This window comes from Cavia porcellus, unplaced genomic scaffold (genome assembly GCF_034190915.1).
Source record: "Cavia porcellus strain 051 isolate PalLab524CR breed Dunkin Hartley unplaced genomic scaffold, mCavPor4.1 scaffold_18, whole genome shotgun sequence".
Taxonomy (NCBI): domain Eukaryota; kingdom Metazoa; phylum Chordata; class Mammalia; order Rodentia; family Caviidae; genus Cavia; species Cavia porcellus.
The window spans coordinates 23,121,071-23,143,685 of record NW_026947501.1 but is presented as its reverse complement, the minus strand read 5'-3'; the positions used below and the strand labels follow the sequence as shown (position 1 = coordinate 23,143,685).

General features: G+C 47.4%; 1 protein-coding gene across 1 annotated transcript in view; it reads right to left on the bottom strand.

Moving 5' to 3' along the window:
• Positions 1-22,615, bottom strand: part of Arhgap25 (Rho GTPase activating protein 25) — an 85,284-nt gene that overhangs the window by 15,095 nt on the left and 47,574 nt on the right. Inside the window, exons 5-6 of the mRNA XM_063229542.1 lie at positions 10,758-10,965; positions 2,567-2,699 (exon numbers count right to left, since the gene is read on the bottom strand). Of these exons, the coding sequence (XP_063085612.1) occupies positions 2,567-2,699; positions 10,758-10,965 (341 nt within the window). The remainder of the gene's footprint in view (positions 1-2,566; positions 2,700-10,757; positions 10,966-22,615) is intronic.

Below are 22,615 nucleotides of genomic sequence, written 5' to 3'. Positions count from 1 at the left end.
CTGTGTGAGTAATAAAACCCAAAAAGTGTAATTGTCATTGTAAAAAAGAGAGGAAAGGAAGGTGGTCTAAGGGATATAACTGCATGTATGTTTGAGCGTGTAGGATGGAAAACCATATTACTGAGCTTTTGCTGGATCATTGAACGGAACTGTCTGCAATCTCACTGAATGAATGTCTACTTTATATGCTTTAATTTTATAATTTGGACAACTGTTTCTAAGAAGACAATATGTGACCTATTAACTAGTGATTTCTTATTGTATATATTTTTTTCTTGATATTCTATATTACTTGTACCCTTTTACTGCTTAGTTTTTTTAATGTCCTTTCTTTTTTCTCTTTAAATTAAAAAAAACAACAACATTGTGGTCCTGCTGATACCTGATTAAGTCACAAGACTGCCGGGAAGGTGTGAGGTTGGGTTTTTCCAGCTCTGTGGTGGTGATGGATGTCGGGCGTGTCACTCAAAGAACGTGTTTGCTAGCAAGAGGGGAGAGAGGGAGTGCTTTGCTGTTTTCATTCACAGTTATGACTCTTCTTGTGGTGGTGCACAGTTCATGTAAGGGCCTTGGTCCTTCTCAGGCCTGGGAACCCTTCATTACCGACTTGGAGAAAGCACCCTGAACGGCCCTCATACAGTGCCATGGTACAAGCCCTTCAGTCCGGAGTGCCTGCTCCTCATGAGATCACTCTTCTTTAGCTGAGCTGAGTGATTGCTTTGCTATCTACTCACCTCTCTCAGCGATCACCTCTGCTATATTTTCATCAGTGAGAAAGATCATGGTCCCTTTCTCCTGCCAGGTTTGTTCTAGACATAGAAACTCTCAAGCATGCCAAGATTGCAAGCATTTGGGAGAAAAGGTTCTAATGTGGGGAAACTTAGGGGTGAGTCATGTCAGGACTAAGTGACCCCTTCACTCTCCCCAGGACTGAGAGGCAACTCAGATGCCACTTAAATGGCTGTCTTGTCAGCCAAAATTCAAAGTTTATTTCGTAACATTTTATTACTTTCATAAAGCTGAACTGATATCCCAACGTAAGTTAATTGTTTTTCCATCCTCTTCTCTGTCTCTCCCCCAAATTCATAAATTATGATTGAAAAACTTACATCTGATCATACGATCTAATACTTTTCCATTTTTGTTTGGAAAACTGCTATCATAAACACAGGACGATGGCTATGTCATTATCGTTTTTTTCTTGCCTGATTTTGAAAAAGTAAAACAGTCCTTTTTTTGCACAGAATTTACTAAAATTATGGTTTCCCACTTCAGTCAAGATGGAAACGCTCACATTTGTGTTTTCACAGGGTTAAGGCAGTCATCCTTTATTCATGTTAAGAGATATATTCTGTTAAGCAGACTGCATAACAAATTCTGAAGTAGAGCAGAGTTTAACCCTCACCCTAAACCAACATTAAAAAAAAAATCACTCGCTTGTATTACTTCCCTTGATCCTCAAACAATCTTGGGTATAGTTATTATCAAAATTGCCTAAATTTGTGATGTTCACAGGAACTTCTTGCTAATTGTAGGCATTTAAATTTAAATAAACTAAAATTAAGAATTTGATTCCCCATGTACACTAGCCATATTTTGAGTGCCTAATAGATACATGTAGCTAATGGTTAGTATATTGGACAGTGCAGATACATAACAGTTCCATCATCTAGAAAGTTCTAATGGGTCAAAGGGAATAAACTGAATCTCATAAAAGCTATGTAATTTGCTTAATGAAAAAAATCTAAGTTAAATCCCGGTCATCGTAGTGTTTTTATGAGCTGCTTTGCCAGAGAGAATTTTTACTGTAAGTCTCCTAAAAGGGAGAGCTAGACTCCCCATATTAATAGTACAGCACAAATATATTCAAGAGCCATTTGGTATTAAATATGTTGGCTAAAAACAATGACAGTTTTATTGCTGTTAGTTGGCTTTTATCAGATTCTTTGGTTGGTTCTTTTGGCCCAGTGGTTTATTAATATGAATCTAGTGTATGATGTTGTCTGTCTGGCATCTCTGGAAATAATTTATGTAGGGTCAGCAATCCTGCGGGTGGGCTTGTACACCCTCACAGGCATGCTACAGTAGATGATGGTTACAGAGCCGACGGGCAGCTGTGGCTGAAAAGATCAAAAGAAGCCTCCTTGTCCTTCTTCACACTAGCAAACGTACTCTTTGAATGATCCACTTGTCATCTCCTAGCTGTCACAGAGCTCGAACAGCTCCACCCCACATCTGCCTTCCAGCTTGCTTGGTTAGCTGTCCTAGTGTTCCATCCACCACGTCTCGGGATGTTCACAGGATACTCCTTAGAAGTATCCTGAAATTCTCATTGTAAGTGATTCTGAGACATCTGATTGGGATCCATTTGCTTATTAGATTACAAGATCCCATGAAATCACTATGATGGGTATTATCTTCCCTCTATGGCTGAGAAAGTCCCAGCTTGACAAAGTACTTCACAAAGAGTGTGGAGGACCCTGCCCCGCTGTCCCTTACCACAAGACTGTTTAGGAAACCCATCATTGTATTGTAAAGTGAGACAACTAACCAAGGAGACACCAACCTTTGCCTCATCTGCATTCATGAGCTGCCCACAAAGCAGGAACCCTTCGTACTGGCTCCAGGGAACCACAGGCTCTGGGAGGTCTCGGAGGTAGAGCTTTAACAGGGAGGCCACGGTGTGCACATCTGTGTCTCTGGAAGAAAATAAGCAATGCCTTTTGATGGGCAAACCCCAGATCTCCTCTCACCCCTCCATCACTCGGTAAACCCATGAGCCCCAGAGGTAGAACTGCACAGGAGCAGAGGGTGGGAGAGAAGATCAGACCTAAACACTCTGGCTAAATCCTTCACTCTAGAATAACCACCCTGAACACCTTTTCCTTTACTTATTTCATCCCTCTGCCTCCACGGGAAGTTCAAAGCCCATTTTTTTCATTAAACCTTCTTTATTTTATCTTCACTGTTTTCTTCTTTCTTCGGGTCATTTAGTACCCCACAGTATCACCTAACTAGTTTCTGAGTTTTCATGTGCCAACTTCTTTATATTCTTGGTCCACTGATCTACTTAATCTCCCACGGTGCTGCAAATACTTTGAGGATTCATTCATATATTTCCTCAATAATTCATTCAATCAATAAGCCCTAAAATAGCTTCAGTTTTGTTTTGTTGTTTTAAACTTATCAAGCACTGGGATTCACTAATAAATCCAGAGGACCCTGGCCTCCTCGGGCCACAAAGCTGGAGGGGAAGGAGGGATCCCAGTGTCACCAGTCCTTATAACAGTGTGTGGATAGTACCATGATACAGAAAGTGTGAGGGTCAGAAAATATCTGGACTCAGGAAGGACATGATGAATGAGAGTGTAAAGGGTCAGGGGAGCCGGAGTTCAGCCTTGGTGGCTCCTCAGATGAGGTAGCACCTCAGTCGTGATCCAGAAAGTGAGAGGAACAGCAGCCCTAGGCAGGGAACACATCTGTCAGACTAGAGAGTGGGGAGGGTGATTCGAGACAGTGTTCAGAGGATTCTCTCCGCTGTACCAAGGCTTGGCAGACCACGGCCAGGGGCAAATCTGGCCCCGCAGCTGCATTTGTATAACCTACACTCTGAAAATGATTTTTACATTTTTAGGTGTTGGGGGAAGACTCAGGAGGAAACGATCTCATGATATATGAAAATAATATGAAATTCAAATTTCAGTATCCATAAGTAGAGTTTCAGAAGAATGCAGCAAAACCCATTCATCTATGGGTGCCTTTGCTTTCAAACTCTAAGAGAACAGTATAAAAGAACTGGCAATGACCCTCTGTCCTGGAAAGCCCCAGTATTGCATAGGTGACCCACTAAGACAAGTTCGCTCATGCCTGACTTGTCAGGGCTATTTTATCTATCTGCAGTATTGCAAGAGAAAATAAACAGATTTTACCATAAGCAGTCATACATTGCTTAACAAGTATCATTTTATCCCTGGGATATCGCGGACAGCCGTGAGGTGGCCAGAGGCACAGACGGTCTGAGCATGCCCTTGGCTTCAGAAATGGGGAATCACAGAACAGGACGGGTGGATGTGGCCTTAGAGCAGGGATGGAGGGATGGGTTTGGAGAGGAGAGGGGAAGGCAGGTGTGTGGGACGATGGAAACAAGACCTGGAAAGCTCTCTTGGAACTTTGTGTACGTTTTTTCCACTTCTGTTTTTGTGTTTGATAGCCAGTTCTTGGTACTATCTTCCAAAATCTTCCGCTTTGCAAAGTGTGTGTGAACTTCCTACCTCCAAAGAACACAGAGCTGGCACACAAGGCTGTCTGTGCTGTGCTGCCCTGCAGGAAATCTGGGGCTGGGATTATTTTCTTTACATGGGGATTCTGAAAAATTCTACCCTGCTGAGTCACTGTCTAAAAAATACTCCTGGGCAAAGCCAGACTTGGAAAAGTGCTTTTGTCAAAACATGGTGAGAAGTTCTGAAAAGAGAGGAGACAGCCGCTGGCAATCTGCGGAGCTGCGTTTTGCAAGGCCCTGAAGTCCCATTCTCCTGAGGTCCCTAAGTTGCAGCCTGCCTGGGTCTTCATCACGCCTAGGGCCCCTGACTGGGGCTGTCCTTCACCCCACAGCCAGCAGAGCTCTCACACCTGCTTCTGCTACCCTGTGAATCCTCTAACCCCCTCTGCTCCCTGTCACCTCCCTATTTCAGAAGGCTACTGTCCTTCCCCAGGATTCTGCCCTGTATGCTGGCTGGGGCTCTGCCTCCAACATCCTAGTCATGGAGGTGCCCTTCACTGTCGGGCGTAGTTTTGAGTACGTAAAACATGCCCACAGAATGAGTGAAGAAAACGAAGAATTGGAAATGAGAAAAACAGTATTTATTTGTTTACTAGCGTGTGAGGTATTTAGATATGACTATGAGCCAATCTGAGAGCCAGGTGGAATAGCCATGGGGAAAATCTAGGAGACAGACTTGAGCAGAGCTTAGATAAAGTTTCCAGAAAAGGGTTGAGGCCCTGAGGATTGCAGCACTGCGGGGATTACCATCAAGAATGATGCAGCTCTTTCTTCTACTAAAAGAGGAAGAAATGCGTGGATTGGATGTAGGGAATCACTATGTGAGGGATGTTGGGTCATTTTAGAAGCCATTAAAGTTATTACTTCTACTAACTGCTATTAGTTCATCTAAAGGAAAGGTTTGATCAGGTTTGATCGGTGTTTCATGCCTATATCCTGTAATGTGAGCAGTGGTTTTGAAGATAACAATATGCAATATACTACTAACCATTGTTACTCTCCTACAATCTTGTTTTGAAATTTTGTACCATTGTTTTTTCTCTTTAAAGTAGACAAAGTTAGTGCTTTAAAATTGTGAAAAAAAAATGGAACCTGTTGAAGATTCAACAATAAAAAGACAATTTGATCAGGAGAAACTAAAGAGAACAAAAATATTCAGATTAAAGATAAAAGATTACAGCCAGATATAATATGGAGAGCTGAAAGTTATGACTGAGGATACAGCCACCTGTATTTATCATCTTAGGACTCCGAAACCTTCAGAAAACCCAATTCACTGTGCCACACAAAGATGATGCTGATAAATCATGTCCACTGCTTGGCCTGGCTAATTCCTCATTTTACTTTATAAGGTTTCAGCATAAATGTAATTTTCTTGGGACCTCACTAAATCCATCACACTGTTCAGAAATCCCCCATTCTATGTTTTCATGGTAATCACTAATTTTCACATTTTATCACTTAAAGCAATGGAACTTACACAGCTATTTCTAAACTTTTTTGCTTTAATGCCTGTCTCATCATATTATTCTTATACGGCCTAAGTTTCCAACATCATGTTTCCTGCCTTGACTCTTCCTCCAATCCAGTGCCACAACCTTGATTCTGTTTTTCTTAATCAAGGACTAGAATCCAGTAGGAGCCTGGGGCCTTCTGAGTTCAACAGGTGATGCACCAGAGATTCCCAGGAGCCCTTGATGGCTCTGCCAGCCCTTGCCTTGGCTCACTGTGTTTATAATGTGGCAGGACTGCTCATCCACTGTGCATGGGATGGAAACGATATTAACCTCCCCATCAGGCAATGTTTAACCTGGTGGGAAGAAAATTTACAGTTTACATTTCAGTGTTTAACGACACCCAACCACACCTGTGCTGCAGCCTCACCGACAAGCACTCCTGATTGCTTTCGTTGTAGTGAGGTGAGAGGGAGTAGGGTGGCTCTTACAATGGAAATGAGCTAAGACCAGTACGGAGGATGTAGTCATGTGGTGGATGCTATGAAGGAGCTCCCTGCCCTCCCAATCCCCTGCTGCCATTCACACATATCCGAGAAAAAGGAGGCTGCAGGGAGGAAGAAGCTGCCACCACGGTAAAGTCTCACAAAGTCAACTGAAGAGAGAACAAGAAAATTGGCAAGGGACCTTGAAAGTGCAAGTGACCAGTCTAGGATGATCTCCTGAGAGAGAGTCTGCCATAGCGTGGGAGAGGAAGAGATCATCCCTGGGACTGCGTTACCTGAACTCTACACGTGCAGTGAGGGTGGAGACAGGTGTGGGGGTCGGGGCTGGAACAGAGGAGCAGAAAGGGGAAGGGAATGTGGGAGGATCCTGGGTGGCCCAGGGTTAGTAGACCCTCATAGTCTAGGAACAACAAGCTGCCTGACCCTCGGATTCTATGCCTACTCCCCACTTGTAGAGTTTTAGTAGCCTTGTTTGTCCCTGGGTTTATCTTGAGGATTGTCATGGTTTATGTCAGTGGCTCCCAGGCCGCATGCATTTGCACTGTGCATTTGTGATTAGCTCATTGTCTAGCACTGGCTTGGGGGTATGAATGTTACACTGGCCTAGAGGTGGAGCCAGGAAGTAATGTAATGGCAGGAAGAAGGTGTGTCTTGCTCTTTTGCTGGTTTCTGCCTTGCTGTTTGCAGCCGCCATGAACCGCGGCCCCACCATGCCACCCCGCTTTGGAGCCAACTGAGTATGGACTGAAACCTCCAAAAGCTGTAAGAAATAAACCTTTCCTTTCTCAACTTTGGGCTTCAGGTATTTTGTCTCAGTAATGAATAAAAAGTAATTAAGGCAGAATTTGGTACCAAGGATTGGGGTCGTTTGCTGTGACTGTACCTGACCATGATTTTCCAGAGGCTTTGGAAATGGCTTGTGGGCAGAGTTTGGAAAGGTTTGGACATGTCACCTGGATGCATAGAGCTGGAGCAGCCTAGGCTGCTCTGTAGAGGAGATTCTGGTCAGAGCTCAGGAGACCACAATGCTGATGGAAAGTCTGATGGTAAAAACCAGGCTTGGGAGGTTTCTGCTGAAAAGGAATGCACTGGTTGTTGGACTCCCCATGATGTATGTTATGGCTTGGCAGAAAGTTTGTCTGCATTTTGCTTATGCCCAGAGACTTTGCCTGAGACTGAGACAAAGGGCAATGGACTGATTGATCTGGAAAAGGAGATTACAAGGCAGTTGAATGTTGAGGCTGTGGCATGGCTATTTTAGCCAGCTTTATGTTGCAAATCAAGAGCAAAGAGCCCAGCAGGATAATTTACAACTCTGTGAATTTGGCCAGAAGGAAAATTCCAGGAAGGCTGTGGATTGTAAAGAGGGGTTGAGACTTTGCTGAGGAGAAACAGAGATAAGAGAGATGGCCCTGGGGCATCCCAGGAAGCATTGGGTGCCAACCCTTCCCAGCCTGAAAACTGCAAAAGTGAAAGAATTTGCTCAGAGGAGAAAGCTGCAGAGCACCATGCACCAGAATGGGACAGAGGCCACATGAGTTTCCAGAATGGCTGCAACATAGAGAAGCTTTTGTTCACATCAGGTTCACAGAGCCCAACGATCCAGGCAAGTGATGCCTACAGCCAAGAGAGAAAAAAGCCTGGCTACTGCTCCAGATGGCAGCAAACCATGGCAGCATCTGTATGGTGCTGATTTTAGGTGCAAGGAAAATACACAAATTCTGAGGGTAAGATGGCTTCCACCTCGATTGCAAAAGGTCTGGGAGGCCAAGTAGTGTGCCCCTGAGAGGACAATTTGTAAAGATGTAAAGATGAAACCGAAGGTGCAGTGGAGACCCCAGAAGTTTGGAAAGGCCAGGAACATGGATGATCCAAGGAAAGCTGCAAAAAGCGAGCAGAGAGGATTTAAGAGAAAAGCTGCAGGAGCTGATATCCCTGGAAGTGCCCTGGGGGTAGAATCAATCAAGCCTTTTGGAGCTTGCAACCAGATTGCTTCAAACGTTGAGCATGGAACTCTAGGGCTCAATGTTCACCCTGCTGGATGTTGGACTTGCTTTGTTTCCAATGCTTTATATTCCCCTGCTTGTAACTTTTGGAATGGTAATGTTTATCTTGTGCCTCTGCATTTCAGAAATGTTTAACCTTGTTTCATTTGTACAGGGGGTTACAGGTAAGTTTGCCATAGACCTTGGAGGAGAGGGGACTTGGACTTTTCAGCAATGTTGAAACTGTTAGGACTTTGGCAACTCTTGGAGATGGACTAAATGTCTTTTGTATAAAGAATGTACATGAGTCCTGGGAGCCAGGGGTGGAATGTCATAGTTTTTGTTGGTGGCCCCAAGCCTTATGCATTTGCATTATGATTTGTGATTGGTTCATTGTCTAGGGCTTAGATTGGGGGTGTGAGTGCTACACTGGCCTAGGGGTGGAGCCAGGATGTGATGTAATGGCAGGAAGTAGGTGTGTCTTGCTCTTTTGCTGGTTTCTGCCTTGCTGTTTGCAGCTGCCATGAACTGCGGCCCAGCCATGTCCATCTGCCTTGGAGCCAACTGAGTATGGACTGAAACCTCCAAAAACTGTAAGAAATAAACCTTTCCCTTCTCAACTTTGGGCTTCAGGTATTTTGTCTCAGTAATGAGTAAAAAGTAACTAAGACAGGGGTCTAATCTGAAAATGTGTATAAAAGTGATCTTAAAACTCTTGCAGTTCAATGTGATATTAGGCATTCATGGCACATCCCAGAGGGCAACGAAATGGAAAGATGGGCTTGAGATGAATTCTGCTGACTCCACAGCCATGCGCATGGACCAAGGTATTCTACACCCTGAATCTATAGCTGGAAAAGAAATTCTCTTAATCTAGGACATGCTCTTAGGTATGTTGGAATGTAGTTAAATGACAATAGTAAAAAAAAGAACCAATCACTCCTTCCCAAGTTTGACTTGCTTTTTTGTCACAGGACACACAAGGTAGCCAGGGAAGACCTGAAGAGCCCAGGTGATCCTTCCTCCTTGTGGCTGTGTTAACTTTCCTCTCAGTTCTAAGAGCAGAACTGTCATGATGAAGAGTGGCAGCTTTCCCCCAAGAATCTTTGGAGAATCTACCACCCATGTTGACTTGATGGAGTTCATGCTAATGCCAAAGGCAAATATCAGCAACCACCTCTTACCTTTTGGCTTACCATTTGGATTGTTCTAGAAACAATCCACCTGTATCTTTTTGATCAACTCAAAGTTCCTTAAAAACTTGAAAAGAAAATTGAATGTAAAGGTGGTGGACCCGTGGAATGGGTGGCTGCACATGAAATCCAATTTATTGTGCTGAATGGTCTCCAAACTTGATGCCCACACCCGCGGTGGTTCCAATAACTACTGCACCTATTGCTTCCCAAGCAGATCCCAGTGCAGTGATGGTGAGCCTTTTAGAGCTTTCAGTGATACTCACAGTCCACTGTGGCACGTGTGCCATAGGTTCGCCACCACTGCCCCACATGTTAATATACAACAGCCCCTTGGTAAATTAAGCTTTTCCATGTTAAAGACAGGAAAGATAGATGTATGCTGGTTCAATCACAGATTGAGGCTGTGAGGTTGGACAGAAACAGATGGACCTCAGAGACGCTTCGGAGGGTGGACAGGCAGATTGGAGGCCAGGGTGTGGAATGAAGAGAAGCAATGAGACTGTCCACATGAGCCTGATCCCCGAGTCTTCACAACCTTCCCAGGATCAGCCCCATCCTTCTGTCCTAAATAAGCTCTAGGGAAAACCACATAGAGTTCAGGAGCCTCTTAGTAAGTCTTAGTTTATGGGCTAATGGTTTAGAAAGAATGATCAACCTTATACCAGCAGGACAAGTATGTGGAGGTAACTTGGGTGAACTCTGCACAATAGACCTGGGATGTGCAGTGTTGGGGCGGGAGCGTGGCAGGGAAGCCTGCTAGCTGGCTGGAGGGGGTCAGAGGAGAGAGATGACAGGAAGAAATATCACTGTATCTGATATGTCCCGAACAGGGAAGAGCAATCTCCGCACAGGAGACCTGACAGAGCACCAGGCTCCTGTCACACAACGTACTCTCTCTGAAAAGCTCAGGATCGTGCAGTGCTGTGGCCTTGGAAACACATAAGGAATCCTGTTCCTGCGCACTTCTGGGGATCTGGGAAGGACCACCAGCGCCCTGGACACAGACATGGCCAGTCTGCCTCACGCCATGCGTTTGTGCAGCTAGCTCAGCTCTTCCTAGTCTCTCCCCTGCACAGAAGGTAGTCCTGGAGCTGGGTTCCAGCTTTCTCCCCACTCTGCACGTATCCTTCTGCTACATCCTAAGCAGCACCAAAGCCCAGTAACACTTTGCTTTTGGCTCACATCGTCTTTCTCATACACATCAGCCTACTCTCCTAACTGAGCTCCGGGTCTCAAATTGTGCCAATCCCACTGGCTCGACAGGAACAGAGCGGTCCTCTCCAGTGAGCCAGGTGGAGGCAAAGGCAGGCCAGGACTCTGTGGTGAGAACAGCATACCTGTCAAAAGAGGGCCTTTCCCCCGCATCAAAGGCATCTCTCAGCTGCTTCACAAGGTTGTCCTGCCCTGGCAGGCGGAAGATGCCCTCTTCATTCATGCCATGCTCCAGGATGAACTCCGCACACTTCTCCACCAGGATGGGTACCAAGTGGGGGCCGAACTTCTGTTCATAGGCCACAGTCTCATCTAAGCGCTGGCCAAACACGGCTGGGAAGAGATAATACAGGGGCTCATCAGTCTGCCTCTCCTTGAATTAACCGGTGGAGTAATGTGCTTTACCTATTTCTTGGTTTTTCAGTTTCACTTATGATGCTAAACATTTTAGCACAATGATACAAACAGAACATGAAACACTAATCACTCACCCTGTTTCCTGGGCTACAAATGTGGGGCTATAAATTTAAGGCACTCCCTGTCAATCATTTTGTTGTTGTCCATCTTGTAATATACAATATTTAAAATAACAGTTGACTTCTGCTGAGTCCTTGTGTGCTAGGAGCCCTGTCACATTCTTTGCACACCTGCTGTCATTTCATCTGGACAGCAAGCCCGTGGGTTGGTGGCACCGCCATGCCCGCATCACGGTGAAAGATTCTGAGTTGTACAGGTGCCAGAGAACTTGTCACATCAGGCAGCGCAGGGCCAGGCGCAGTCAGAATTCAAGCCCAGACGGTACACTCATAAGAACATGTGCTAACCCACAGCAGCAAGCAGGCTGTTCTGAGCTCTGAGTGTGTCCAGAGAATTAAAGCATAACAGCCTATTGCATGATTGTCTCAAGACTGTATTAAGCCATTGTGGGGCTTAAAATAATTCAGGTTATTTACTATGTCTGACTATTGTAAACATGGCCACGCTAGACACGTACTCACAAAGTTCCTGGAATGTATGTAGGACAAATGCATAATGTCTAATTAATTGCTTAATATATTAACATTTGGATGGGTAAACACAAACATCTCATCCTTTTGAACTATTTCCCTGGGGCAAATTCCCACGTGTGGAATTACAAGGTCAAATGGTTTGAACATTTCTGTGACCTGATGGTATGCAAATTGCTTTCCAAAAATATTTTTCCAAATTGCACAGCCTCCAACAAAGCAAGCTTGGGTCAGCTCCACTCTGGCCCTGTCAGCACTTAGCTCCATGATTTCCCCACCCCTGCAAGGAGCAAGATTAGTTTCCAACCAAGGACAATCAATCATCGCCTCATTATCCCACGATGCCTCCAGGCTCTGCGTTGTGCTGGGGTTCAGAAGGCAGGTCCTGGCTGCCCTTCTGTCCTGCCTCATCCTCTGTCTGTCATAACTGGGGTGCTGCCACTACCAGCACTAGGATTCCTAAGACATCAGTCTGCAGAGTCCCTTGGTTCTCCCCATTACGTGCTCTCTCTGGCTGGCACCTTTTCTCCAGGCCCTGATTATTAGGGACTTCACCTGTTCCAGCAGTGCCAGGCTCTTGAATCCTTTGGTCCTCCCAGCCTTCTCTCCAGCCTATCTGGAGACTGTCTCTCCTTCCTACCATTTAAAAAAACCCTCCCACCACTTACCTTCTAAGCACTGGTCTCCTTGAGCACTAAGCTCTGGTTTTGAACACTATCCCTTGCCTCTGTGTCCTTGGGCAGTCTCTTCTCCCTGCACAGTCTGTCCACCCCCTTCCTGGTTGCTGGAATCCTATGTGTCTTCCCTGACCTCTCTCACGTACCCTTCTCTGTGCCAGGGCTACCCCGAGTCCCACATGGAGACACTGCTTCCTGCCCTGTGCACCCCTAGCCCATCTTGCACATCCCCACCCCTTGCCACACTGTTTTCCTGTAGTGTAGGCACCAGTGTGTTCAGCAGGGCCTCAGTTCCCCTGAGGCCAGGAGCATCAGTGGCTGGGGCTGTCTTTTCATCCCAAGTGTTTAGTGGCACAAGACAGACATTTTGCTGAATGAGTTAATAAATTCTTTTGTCTTAGGCAAGTATTTTCCATGGCTGATGATGATTTTAGTATTTCTCTACTTGAAACACTAGTGAGTGTCTCCTCAGAAAATGGCTCCAGTTCACACTAGCAGTTGCCAAGGATCCTACGATATGCTCTGCTTTGTTCCAGGATCATAGAAGGATCTACACGTACAGGAGACATGGAAGACCTGGGTCTTTGGCTTTGCTTATCACCCGGTATGGAAGGGAAAGGACCACACATTAAGTGGTGAGAAACAATTAGGGACTGCCAGTAACTAAATAGGGTTAGGTTACTATTTGCCTGTGAGAGGAACTGGATGCATATTTCCACCAAATGATTGATTTATAAGCGAGGTGTGGTGGCACACAGCTCTAATCTCAGAACTCTAGAAGGCCAAGGAAGATCCCAAGTTTGAGCCCAGTCTGGGAAATTTAGCAATTTAGTAAGACTCTGTCTTCAAATAAGAAATTAAAGCCAGGCATGGTGGTGCCCACCTGTAACCCAGCACTTGGGAGGCTGAGGCAGGAGAATTGTTGAGAGTTCAAAACCAGCCTGAGCTACAAAGTGAGCTCAAGGTCAGCCTGAACTACAGAGTGAGACCCTGTCTCAAAAAGACAAAAAAAAAAAAAAAAAAAGAGAAAAGAAATTAATAATGATAGCAGATATGGCGTAGGATGAAGGTGGTGGTTTTAATTACCAGTATGGAAAAACAAACAAACAAACAACTGAAGTAAACAAGCAAACAAAAAAACCTATGTGACATCTGAGAAATTGTTTTGAGGAGGCCCTCAGAGAAACGGACAGTCAGCGTTGGGAGTGGCTGCAGCTTGAGCTCCAGGGGCCCACTGGCTTTGGGGAAACAGAGCCCAAATGCCAAGTAAGGTGAGCACAGAGAAACGGGGTTCTTCTCACTCCTGTCCCTCAGCCCTGTCCTGTGTTTGGCCGCAGTCACTCCCGCGTCACGGTCATGAATACGTTCATTTTGCTACATCCCTTCCCAACACGTCGCTGGTCTCCTACGCCAGGCCACTGAGAGCTATGAGGGATCAAGGCGCTGTCACCAATGGACATTTGTCGTTCCAATCTTTGTAAGACCTTGCTTTCGAATCCTCACACCCCCGGGCTCCCCAGCCCTGTCTGTCTCAGCGGGGACCTTGGCTTGCCTCCTCTTGCCTCCCAAGGACTCGCTCACGCCAGCTCCCCCTCTCTGTCCTTCCTCCTCTGACTGGGTCCCTGCCTGTCTCAGGGAGGGCAGAGGCTCTGCCTCTCCTCTAGGTGTTGAGTTCTTAAAGTGTCAGCGCCACCCCTTCCGGGTTTCAGGGTGCGCTCTCTCTTAGCACAATAATTTTTTCTTTCCATCGATAGAGCCCACGGGGGCCTAGGCCTCTGCCAATTTAGGAACGAGCAATTGCCATCCCAGCTTTCAGGCTTTGCTTCCCTGCACCAATTACTCATCAACAAACACGTTTCCTTCCAGAGGACTGGTCTCCCTGCCCGCCTCGCCTGACTTCAGATTTGCCTCTCAGCTCAGCAGTACAATCTGGTTTCATGGACCCGCATCTCTCCATCAATGACCTTCTAAGATTTCTGGTGCCTTCTAATGGCTGCATCCAGCCTCAGTGATTCCCCCCTTACTGGCCTTCTCTGGGTCTGATGACGTTGGCTCTCTCTCTCTCTCTAACAACCTTTCTCTGAGTGCTGTGACACTGCCCATCTCTTTCCCATCCCCTTGACGGCTCTGTCGGGTCTCCTTTACTGCACTCTGTCTTTTTACTGCCTACTTCTTTATCGAGCCATTACTTGGGATCCCAGCTCAGTTTTCCTTTATTCTCATGGAGGACACTTCCCTTGGGGAAGTATGAATATCAATCGTAAACTGAAAACTTACACATCTGTGTGTCTGGTCCAGGAATACCCATCTACCTGTATCTGTCTGTCTGTCTCTCTCTCCTGCAAGTCCAGGGGGACGTGGCTTCTGCTGTCTGCTTCAGCCTCCCTCCCCCCAGCGCTGAACACTTGCTTCTCCTGTAGCCCTGCCCGATTGTCCACGGCATGCAGGGGGTGCACTCCCCCCGGCACGGGGAGGACAGTGACAGTGACGGAAGGTGTGGGCGGCACCCGGCCACCCAGTGAGCACAACTGCGAGCTTTAGAACAGCCTGTAATACTCTCAGTCCACGTGTATCAGCGGATTCTAAGTAAACTTTAAGTGTCTCTCTTTCCTGCTGCTGCTGCTTGGATTACTGCAGAGTGTGTGTGTGTGTGTGTGTGTGCACATGTGTGCATGCACGTTTGTTTCATGTAACTCAGTCTCTCACAAAGTTCTACCAGAAATCACAAAATCACTGTGTAACTGTGACCTGTGCCTCTGCTGTGAGCTAAGCTCTTTGGTAGCTGAGCATTAAGATGAAAAGGATGAAAAGCGGTTTTTACTCTTAAAAACCTGCATGAGGCTCGACGCCCCGCCGGAACCCACCTTTCCGAGCTTAGCTGTCGTCTTAGAGGGAACTGGTCACTCCCTCCTTTGGCGCGTGGGGCTCTCTATGTGCTCCCCATCTATCACCTCTCGTGGAGTTTCACGGTGACTTATTAAACATCTCTCTCTTCCGCTGGACTGTGGGCTCCTCGAAGGCAGACAGCCTGTCTGGCTTCCCATCTATTTTTGTCTGCTGGCACAGAGATGGCACATGATGGCCCGGTCCTCCAGGAGCCACTGCTACCTACGGTTGGCTCCCAGGCTTCCTGAACTCCACCTCTGTGCTCCGCTCAGCACTTTTTCCAGCCCGGGCCGTCAAGGAGGCAATGGCCTTTACATTTTTAAATCGGGGCTTAAGTTCTTGTTCACCCCAGCTGTGCGGTCAGCATCATGTGGCCCAGAAAGTGCCGGCCTGCTCTGGAGACACCGGCTGCCGTGGTGTTTGGTACACTGCCCTCTCAGTTCCTCATCTGTCCCCTGGCTGCCTCCACTCAATCCCCTTAAATAATGCTCCTTTTTTCTCTCCCTCCTCTAAATGCAAATGTCCCAGACTTGTCTCCCCATCTTCACACACTTCTTCATACTCCATGATGAAACCTGGAATTCTGGGAGAGCTGGTCCCTCGCACAAGAACTCATCGCCCCAAGCTCTGGAGGACCGACAGTGACCCCCGTTACATGACCGGAAGAGCACCCTTGTTCTCTGTGGCTCGTCTGAGTCACGTTTGGTTATTTTTCCTCGCAGATCTACAAGTGCAGACATCCCTGGAGCTCCAGACACCCAATCCGAAGTGCATTCATCTCTGATCTCTGGATCCTGGTCTCTACCTTTGGTTCTCCACAGACACACGCCTGAGGTGGGGGGAAATAGATGACCACAGGAAACCCACAGGAAGAGGCCGTGGCAGAGGCCAGCGGGGCGGGAGAGTTTTAAACAGCATTCTCCACCAAAGGGACAGCAGGGGACAGAAGCCAGGCTCCTCTGCGGGGCTGCCCAGGGTGTGTCCACTCCTGCATGGCGGTTTCTGCCCTCTGGCAGCAGCACACTCACTCTGAACTCACCATCTCTTTGAATCAGCCGCCAAAAGCAGAGGCACTTGCATCTTAACAGTTATACTGTGTAATTAATCAGTTATAATTATGATATATTATATAATTATTATAACTTGAAAGTGCAACGTAATAACTGGCCAATTTAATCAAGTTACTTTTATGCTGGGAACTACCTTAGGTGCTTTCAAGAATGCTGTCTTGTTCAGTCATCACAAAAGCCCTATGAAGTAGATGTTCCATTTTACAGGTCATAAAACTGAGGCTCCCATACAGAATTTGCTGGAAGGCATATTGCCCTGTGATTCTGTATTCAGTATTTTAGTGCCTTTTGTGCAAAGTCAGTGGAATAAAAGTTCAGACACCATCAAATTTCAAGGGGAGAGACTCTGGTTGAGACTGCTGGCACTTTCTGTGCAGTTCACTACAGTAGCAGCCAGTGCATCTGCCCCATCTCAGGTCGCGCATACCTTGCTCCTCCCTAGCGCCCAGACCCAAAACTTTAGACAGACATTCTAAGCAAACACAAAAGAGGAGCAGCCCTTCACACCCCTTTCTCCCCACCCAGCCTCAGAGACCCTGCTTAGATGGGCTAGAAACCCCAGGACACTGCCTTGCTTTGGGGAAGCAAAAGTGGACAGATACCTGTCACCCCCAACTCGGTCCTGTTTTCCCTCTGTGGTCACTCAAATACCCTCGAGTTGAAGAGCGAGCCCCCTGGCACCGCCCTGGCTCCCAGGGGCCCAGTTCCAGGCCGCCCCCCACCCGGCCAGGCGCATGCATGCAGGGCACCCCAGAAGAGAGTCTTCTGCAAAGAGGCAGAGCTGAACCCCGAGACGAGGCGGGGAAGAAATACCTTTCTTCCGGAGCTTGGGAGTTTTCTTCCTGAAATCCCAGCAGAAGAGCAGCGCCAGGGCAGGAAGGGCACAGCCCAGGCCCCAGCGCGGCGTCCTGGGGACCCGAGGCATGGCAGCGCCCCAAGGGCCGCCTGCGAGAGCCGTCCTGGCCTCCGGGTCAGCACATGCCGACTGCACCGGGATCTGTCCGCACCTGCTCGGCGCTCCTGGCCTCCCACGCACCCACGCACAGCTTTTACAGGGTGAACATAAAGCTGTCAAGGCCACCAGAAAAATACTGGCTCCTTTTACCGGGCAGCTAATTGTCAAATGCCATTCAGGGGCTCTCTCGGTGGGTTAAAATAAATAAAGGAATCAAGGATCCGTGCACGCAAGCCTGGCAGCCCTGCCCCATACATCAACGTGTCTGGCAGGAACACAGAATTTCACTTAGCGTTTATGAAGCCGGCCCACCTTTCCCGGGAAATGCTTTCAGAGCTGCGCTGGGCTGGGCCAGGCCCGCATGGATAATGGTGCTGGGGGCGGGCTGCTGGGCAGACAGGGTCCTCCTCCTCCGCCTCCCCCTGGAAGACTGAGCCCAGGACCGCAACCAGCGCCCAGGCACCCAGGGACTGGGACTGCTCCCTTGGCACTGCAGAGGGACGGTTAGCAGGAGGCAGCCGGGGCAGGGTCTGGCTGCAGGACCGGATTGGAGACTGCATCTGAGAATCACCTTCTCCGCGGTGTGGATTCACTCCCACGTCCTGGCAATGCTGCCTGTGCACGGCTGTGCAAACCTGCTCCTCTGTCTTCACGTCCACTGCCACCACCTGTGTTTAAGCCACCATCTGTGTGCCCGCTTGCCTGGATGACAGTTTGAGCTTCACACTTAGTCTTCAGTCTGATCTGCCTCCAGTCCAAACCATTCACTACGGGGTAACTAGAATGATCCTATATAAGCTAATTTTGTAGGCATCTTGCTTGAGCACCTCCAGCCACTACCTGAGGATGAAGATGAGCATCCTCTGTAAATCTCTACTGTTACCACTTTCTCCTACCACCACAGCCTGTTCTCTTTTCTGCCACAGGACCTTTGCACTTGCTGTGCCCTCTGCTTCGGACACCATTCCTTTCCCCCCTTTTCTGTCTGACAAACCTACACTGACCCTTCAGAGTTAAGCTTAATTGTCATTAAGTCAGCAAATCTTTCCTTGACAAAGATTTGGTTTTTTCCCTACATGGCACCATGTGATTTTCCTTCCTGTCACTTGTCAAAGTGGTAACATGGTATTTCTTGGCTTTTCAAACACTAATGTCTTGTGAGCTCATTAAGAGAAGGAGCTCTGCCTTTGTTTTTGTCTCCTCCTGGCTCTCTTTCTCACTGTTGTACCCGCAGTGCTGACATGGCACATGTGATATACTCAGGTAATTACTATCAATCTAGTGGACAGACAAGAATCTGTCTTGTCATAAGAGTTGAGGGACAAGGAGATGAAGAAATGAATAAAGTAAGTTAAAATGCAGCCCTGTTAGCCGGGCAAGAAGGTGCGCATTTGTAATCGCAGCACTCTGAGAGGCCGAAGCAGGAGAATCTTAAGTTTGAGCCCCGTATGGACAACTTAGCAAATTAGGGAGGTCCTGACTCAAAATTTAAAAGTGGGCTGAGGGTGTAGCTGAGTACAAAGACCCTGAGTTCAACCCCAACACTACAAAAAATTATATATACATATATATCATTGAGCATTCACTATTCAATCTAGTTAGAGAGAAAGGGCCTGATCATAAAGACAACAATGAATCACCGACATGGCAGCCTCTACAGGCTAACCTTTGCTGTGATTGTAAATCACAGTCTGAAGGATGCGGAGAACTTAAAAGAATTAGAGGAAGCCAAGGCACTCCAGGTTTACGGCAGCGCAGTATTTACACGCTAGTTTCCTTCTGATGGCAAATGCACGAAGGCATTGGAAACACAGACCCGCCCCGGGCCTTCTAACTGGACGAGACAGAAGAAAACATGAACAGCTTAATGCACTGCTATTGTTCCCAGCAGTGCTCTGAGCCAACAATCAGATGCCGAGGCTCGGGAAGGGGCGACAAACGGCTGGGCTGAGTCACAGCGTGCAACCTGGACCTGCTGCTCCCGGGGAGACAGAAACCGGGCTCCCATGTGGACTCGAGGGCCTGGCGGTCTTACTAAGAGGGAGTGTCATCCGGAGAAGAGGTGCGGCAGTGAGCTGGGAAGGAGTCATCAGGAGCCCAGCCCTGGTGGCCTCTGCTGCCTTCCTCCTGCCTGAATCAGGAAAATCTAGAATTGCACCGGGACTCCTCAGGCAGAGTGGGTCTAAATTTCCAGCCAGGCCCTAGCAGGCTGCGAGAGCTCAGTGCCCAGGAGTTGCGCTCCGAAGTGTGCAGAGCTGCAGGCCAGGCGGGAGCTGAGGGAGCTGAGCAGGCAGGAAGCAGCACCCTGGAGACCAGCGGCGTCTCTCAAAATCGAAATCGAGGCAGAAAGGAGTGGATGGGCCATCGGGGCAGGAGGAGGCCTTAACTCTGCAGCACTGTCACAGCCTGGGCTGCACTGATGGGCTACAGGCGTCTGAAAATATCCTGCTGCTAAAAGCAAAATTGTGAATGACACTGGGGAAATTCCCAGAGCTTTTCTAGATTCTCTAAGGAAATCTTAGAGCCTTAAAGAGCTTTGTCACCGTTGACAAGCGTGGAGGCAGATAATTCTGGAGAGAGCAGCTCTTGTACTGAGCCACTTCTCAGACGAGCGTGCAGCGGAGAGGAGAAGCTGGAGGAGTGGGACGGGACACTGCTGTGGGATGAGGTGCCTGTCCTTCACCCTGTCACCTCACACACATTTACTGAGCATCTACTATGTCAGGCACTGTTTAGAATCTGGGATGCAATGTGAGGGAAAACCAGAGAACAGTCAATTTCTGACAAGTAGATTGAAGTTTTCATCACAGTCAAGGGAGATTATGACCAAAATCGGGAGTAAAATTTTTAGTATGTTACAGAAGTGTACATGTTAAGTGTTCAATAACCAATCAGGAGAAGGTGATAATCTTACTGAGATGATTTTTGAGCCACATGATAAAGAACAAGAGGATTCTGGGACAGAAGAAAGTGCAAAGGCCCTGAGGCAGGAGCAGGCCTTTGAGTTTTGAAGGGGCTGGTGAAACTAGCATTAGAAAGAGGTTCTAGAAAACAAGGATAGATAGGTAAATGGGTTAGACTGCCTCGTATAAGTCCATAGAAGGCTTTTGATTTTTACACTAAGACAGAAAGCTATCAGGTATTGAAGATTGTTCTGGGTGACGGCTTAACAGACTCATCTTGATTGACTGAAAAACTGTAAGCAGAGGTGAAAATGTTGGGGGGGGGAGCTTGGGGGCCATGGCTATGATTTGAACAAGAAAGGATTTCTTCTCAACTGCGGTTGTAGTTGTGAAGTTAGTGAGAATTTGGCAGATTCAAAGTAGAAGTGTGATAGGAAATTGCACGGAAGGCCAAAAAGACACAGCTGCAGGATCTCTGTGACTTTATAGTATCCGGGGGCATTCCCTACTGATCTAGGGGTGCTTTACAGGCGCTGTGACGCAGAAATGTCTCTAGTCCCCTTAGATGGGTCCTCTGGTCTTTTAAGACAGAAGCTCCCTGACTTACAAACAGGAAGAACAAATATCTGATTTGCCCAGTGACCATCGATGGCACACTGCTGTGTTAAAATGTCTTCTGATTCTGGGACCTGTGACGCTGGTTCAAAGAGTAACTTTAAAAACACTCAAGAGGCCACATCAGAGCCAAGGCTGCTCTTTGCATAAGTAAGTAGCACCATGTTCTAATTTCCCTGTCACGGACTTTCCACCACCTACAGGACTTATGCTTGATTTACTTCTGGGGTGGTGGCCTTGGGGCAGCGTGCGAGAGAAATCCCCTGCGCAGCGGGACAGGGTAAAGCAGTTCACCGCGGCAGACTCAGCCGAGCATTGCAGAAGGCCCAGCTCCTACTGAAAGCACACGGAAACATTTTGACTCAGAACAGGTGCATAATAGGTGACATCTGCTACTCCTGTCATGCAGACTACCAGTCTAATGCCCATCACGGGGAAGTAACAGAGCCACAATCTCATAATCCGGGATGATAGAGAAGGTCACAGCCAACTTTATCCAGGCTGTAATAACATACAGTCAAGCTTTAACACATAAAGCCACAATAGCAGTATTTTTTTTTTAAGTGAGGAGTGTAGTTAGGGTTTGGGAAATGGTTACTAAAACTGTATTTGTCTGCTTGTAATGGAACTGTCTTAGTTACTTTTCTCCTTGCTGAGACAAAACACCCGACACCCAAAGTTAGAGGAGGAAAAGTTCATTTAGCTCAGTTTGTAGAGTTAATTTCACGGTCAGCTGGCTCCAAAGCACAGCAGAAGGGATTGCAGCGGAGAAACAGTCCATGGCAGGCAGAAGGCGACAAGGCAGGACAGCAGGGAAGTGGAGAGGAAGCCAGCGGCCAGCAACAGCAGCCCCGTTTCTGTCCCTTGTATTCCACACGCACTCACACCGGGGGGACCCTCCCATCATCCACACCCAGAACTATGCCAAGCCAATCAGCAGACTGAGTTAGTAATCACACACCCTTAACCCCATGCTCTAGATCCAGCCACCTCTAAAAACAAACAAGAAGCCCCATCTATGACCACATGAGGCTTTGGGGGACATTTAGACACAAGCTGTAGCACAGACACAGGTTTTAGGGGTGGCCTGGCAAGCACTCCTGAGTGTGGAGGGCCCAGTCAAATCATTTCTTTTCTCAAAACTTTCCGCGGTGGGTCACAGGCCGCAGCTGCCTGCTGCTCCGTGTCCTGGTCTGCTGCTGGACTCCTGACTTAAACTGAGCCGGGGAGAATTGCTTCCTCAGAGGTTATAATGGGGCTGCAGGGACTGAGCTGGTGGCTGGGGGAAGGCATAGGCAGGCTGGGGCTCGCACAGCAGCATTCGGGACGGGGATACTGAGGGGGCTGCTGGCTGGACAAAAGCAGCCAGGATAGAGGAAAAGAAATAGAATGAGAAAAGGCGTGGTCCCAGAGACACTGGCTGGGTAAACTCAGTGTCGACGATCAGTGCCCTGGCCCTGTTCCTTGTGAGGCCTCCTGGCACTGCTTCCCTGTAGTTTCTTTGAGTAGCTCCTGGATCCACCCCGTAAAGCCTTCTTTGTGGCTTTACATCAATTATGTTACATCCCTGGGTGACATCAATTATGGTTCTATAGCAACGTGGAGAAATTCTGAAGTTATAAAATAAAAAGGCATTAAGTGGCATATAGTCTATGTTTATGATCCCAGAAAATGTATAAGCGTATGAACACTGGCTGGGAAAATAACCATAAAAATGTTTCTCATAGTTTAAAGCTTTTTATATTTTTCTATCAAAGCCTTGTGTATACTTATAATGTTTGAAAGAAATTGTTGGGAAATCAAATCAACTCGGTATTTAATCCACAAAAGCAGCCATAAACGGTTTCTAAAATAAGAGACAACAAAGTCG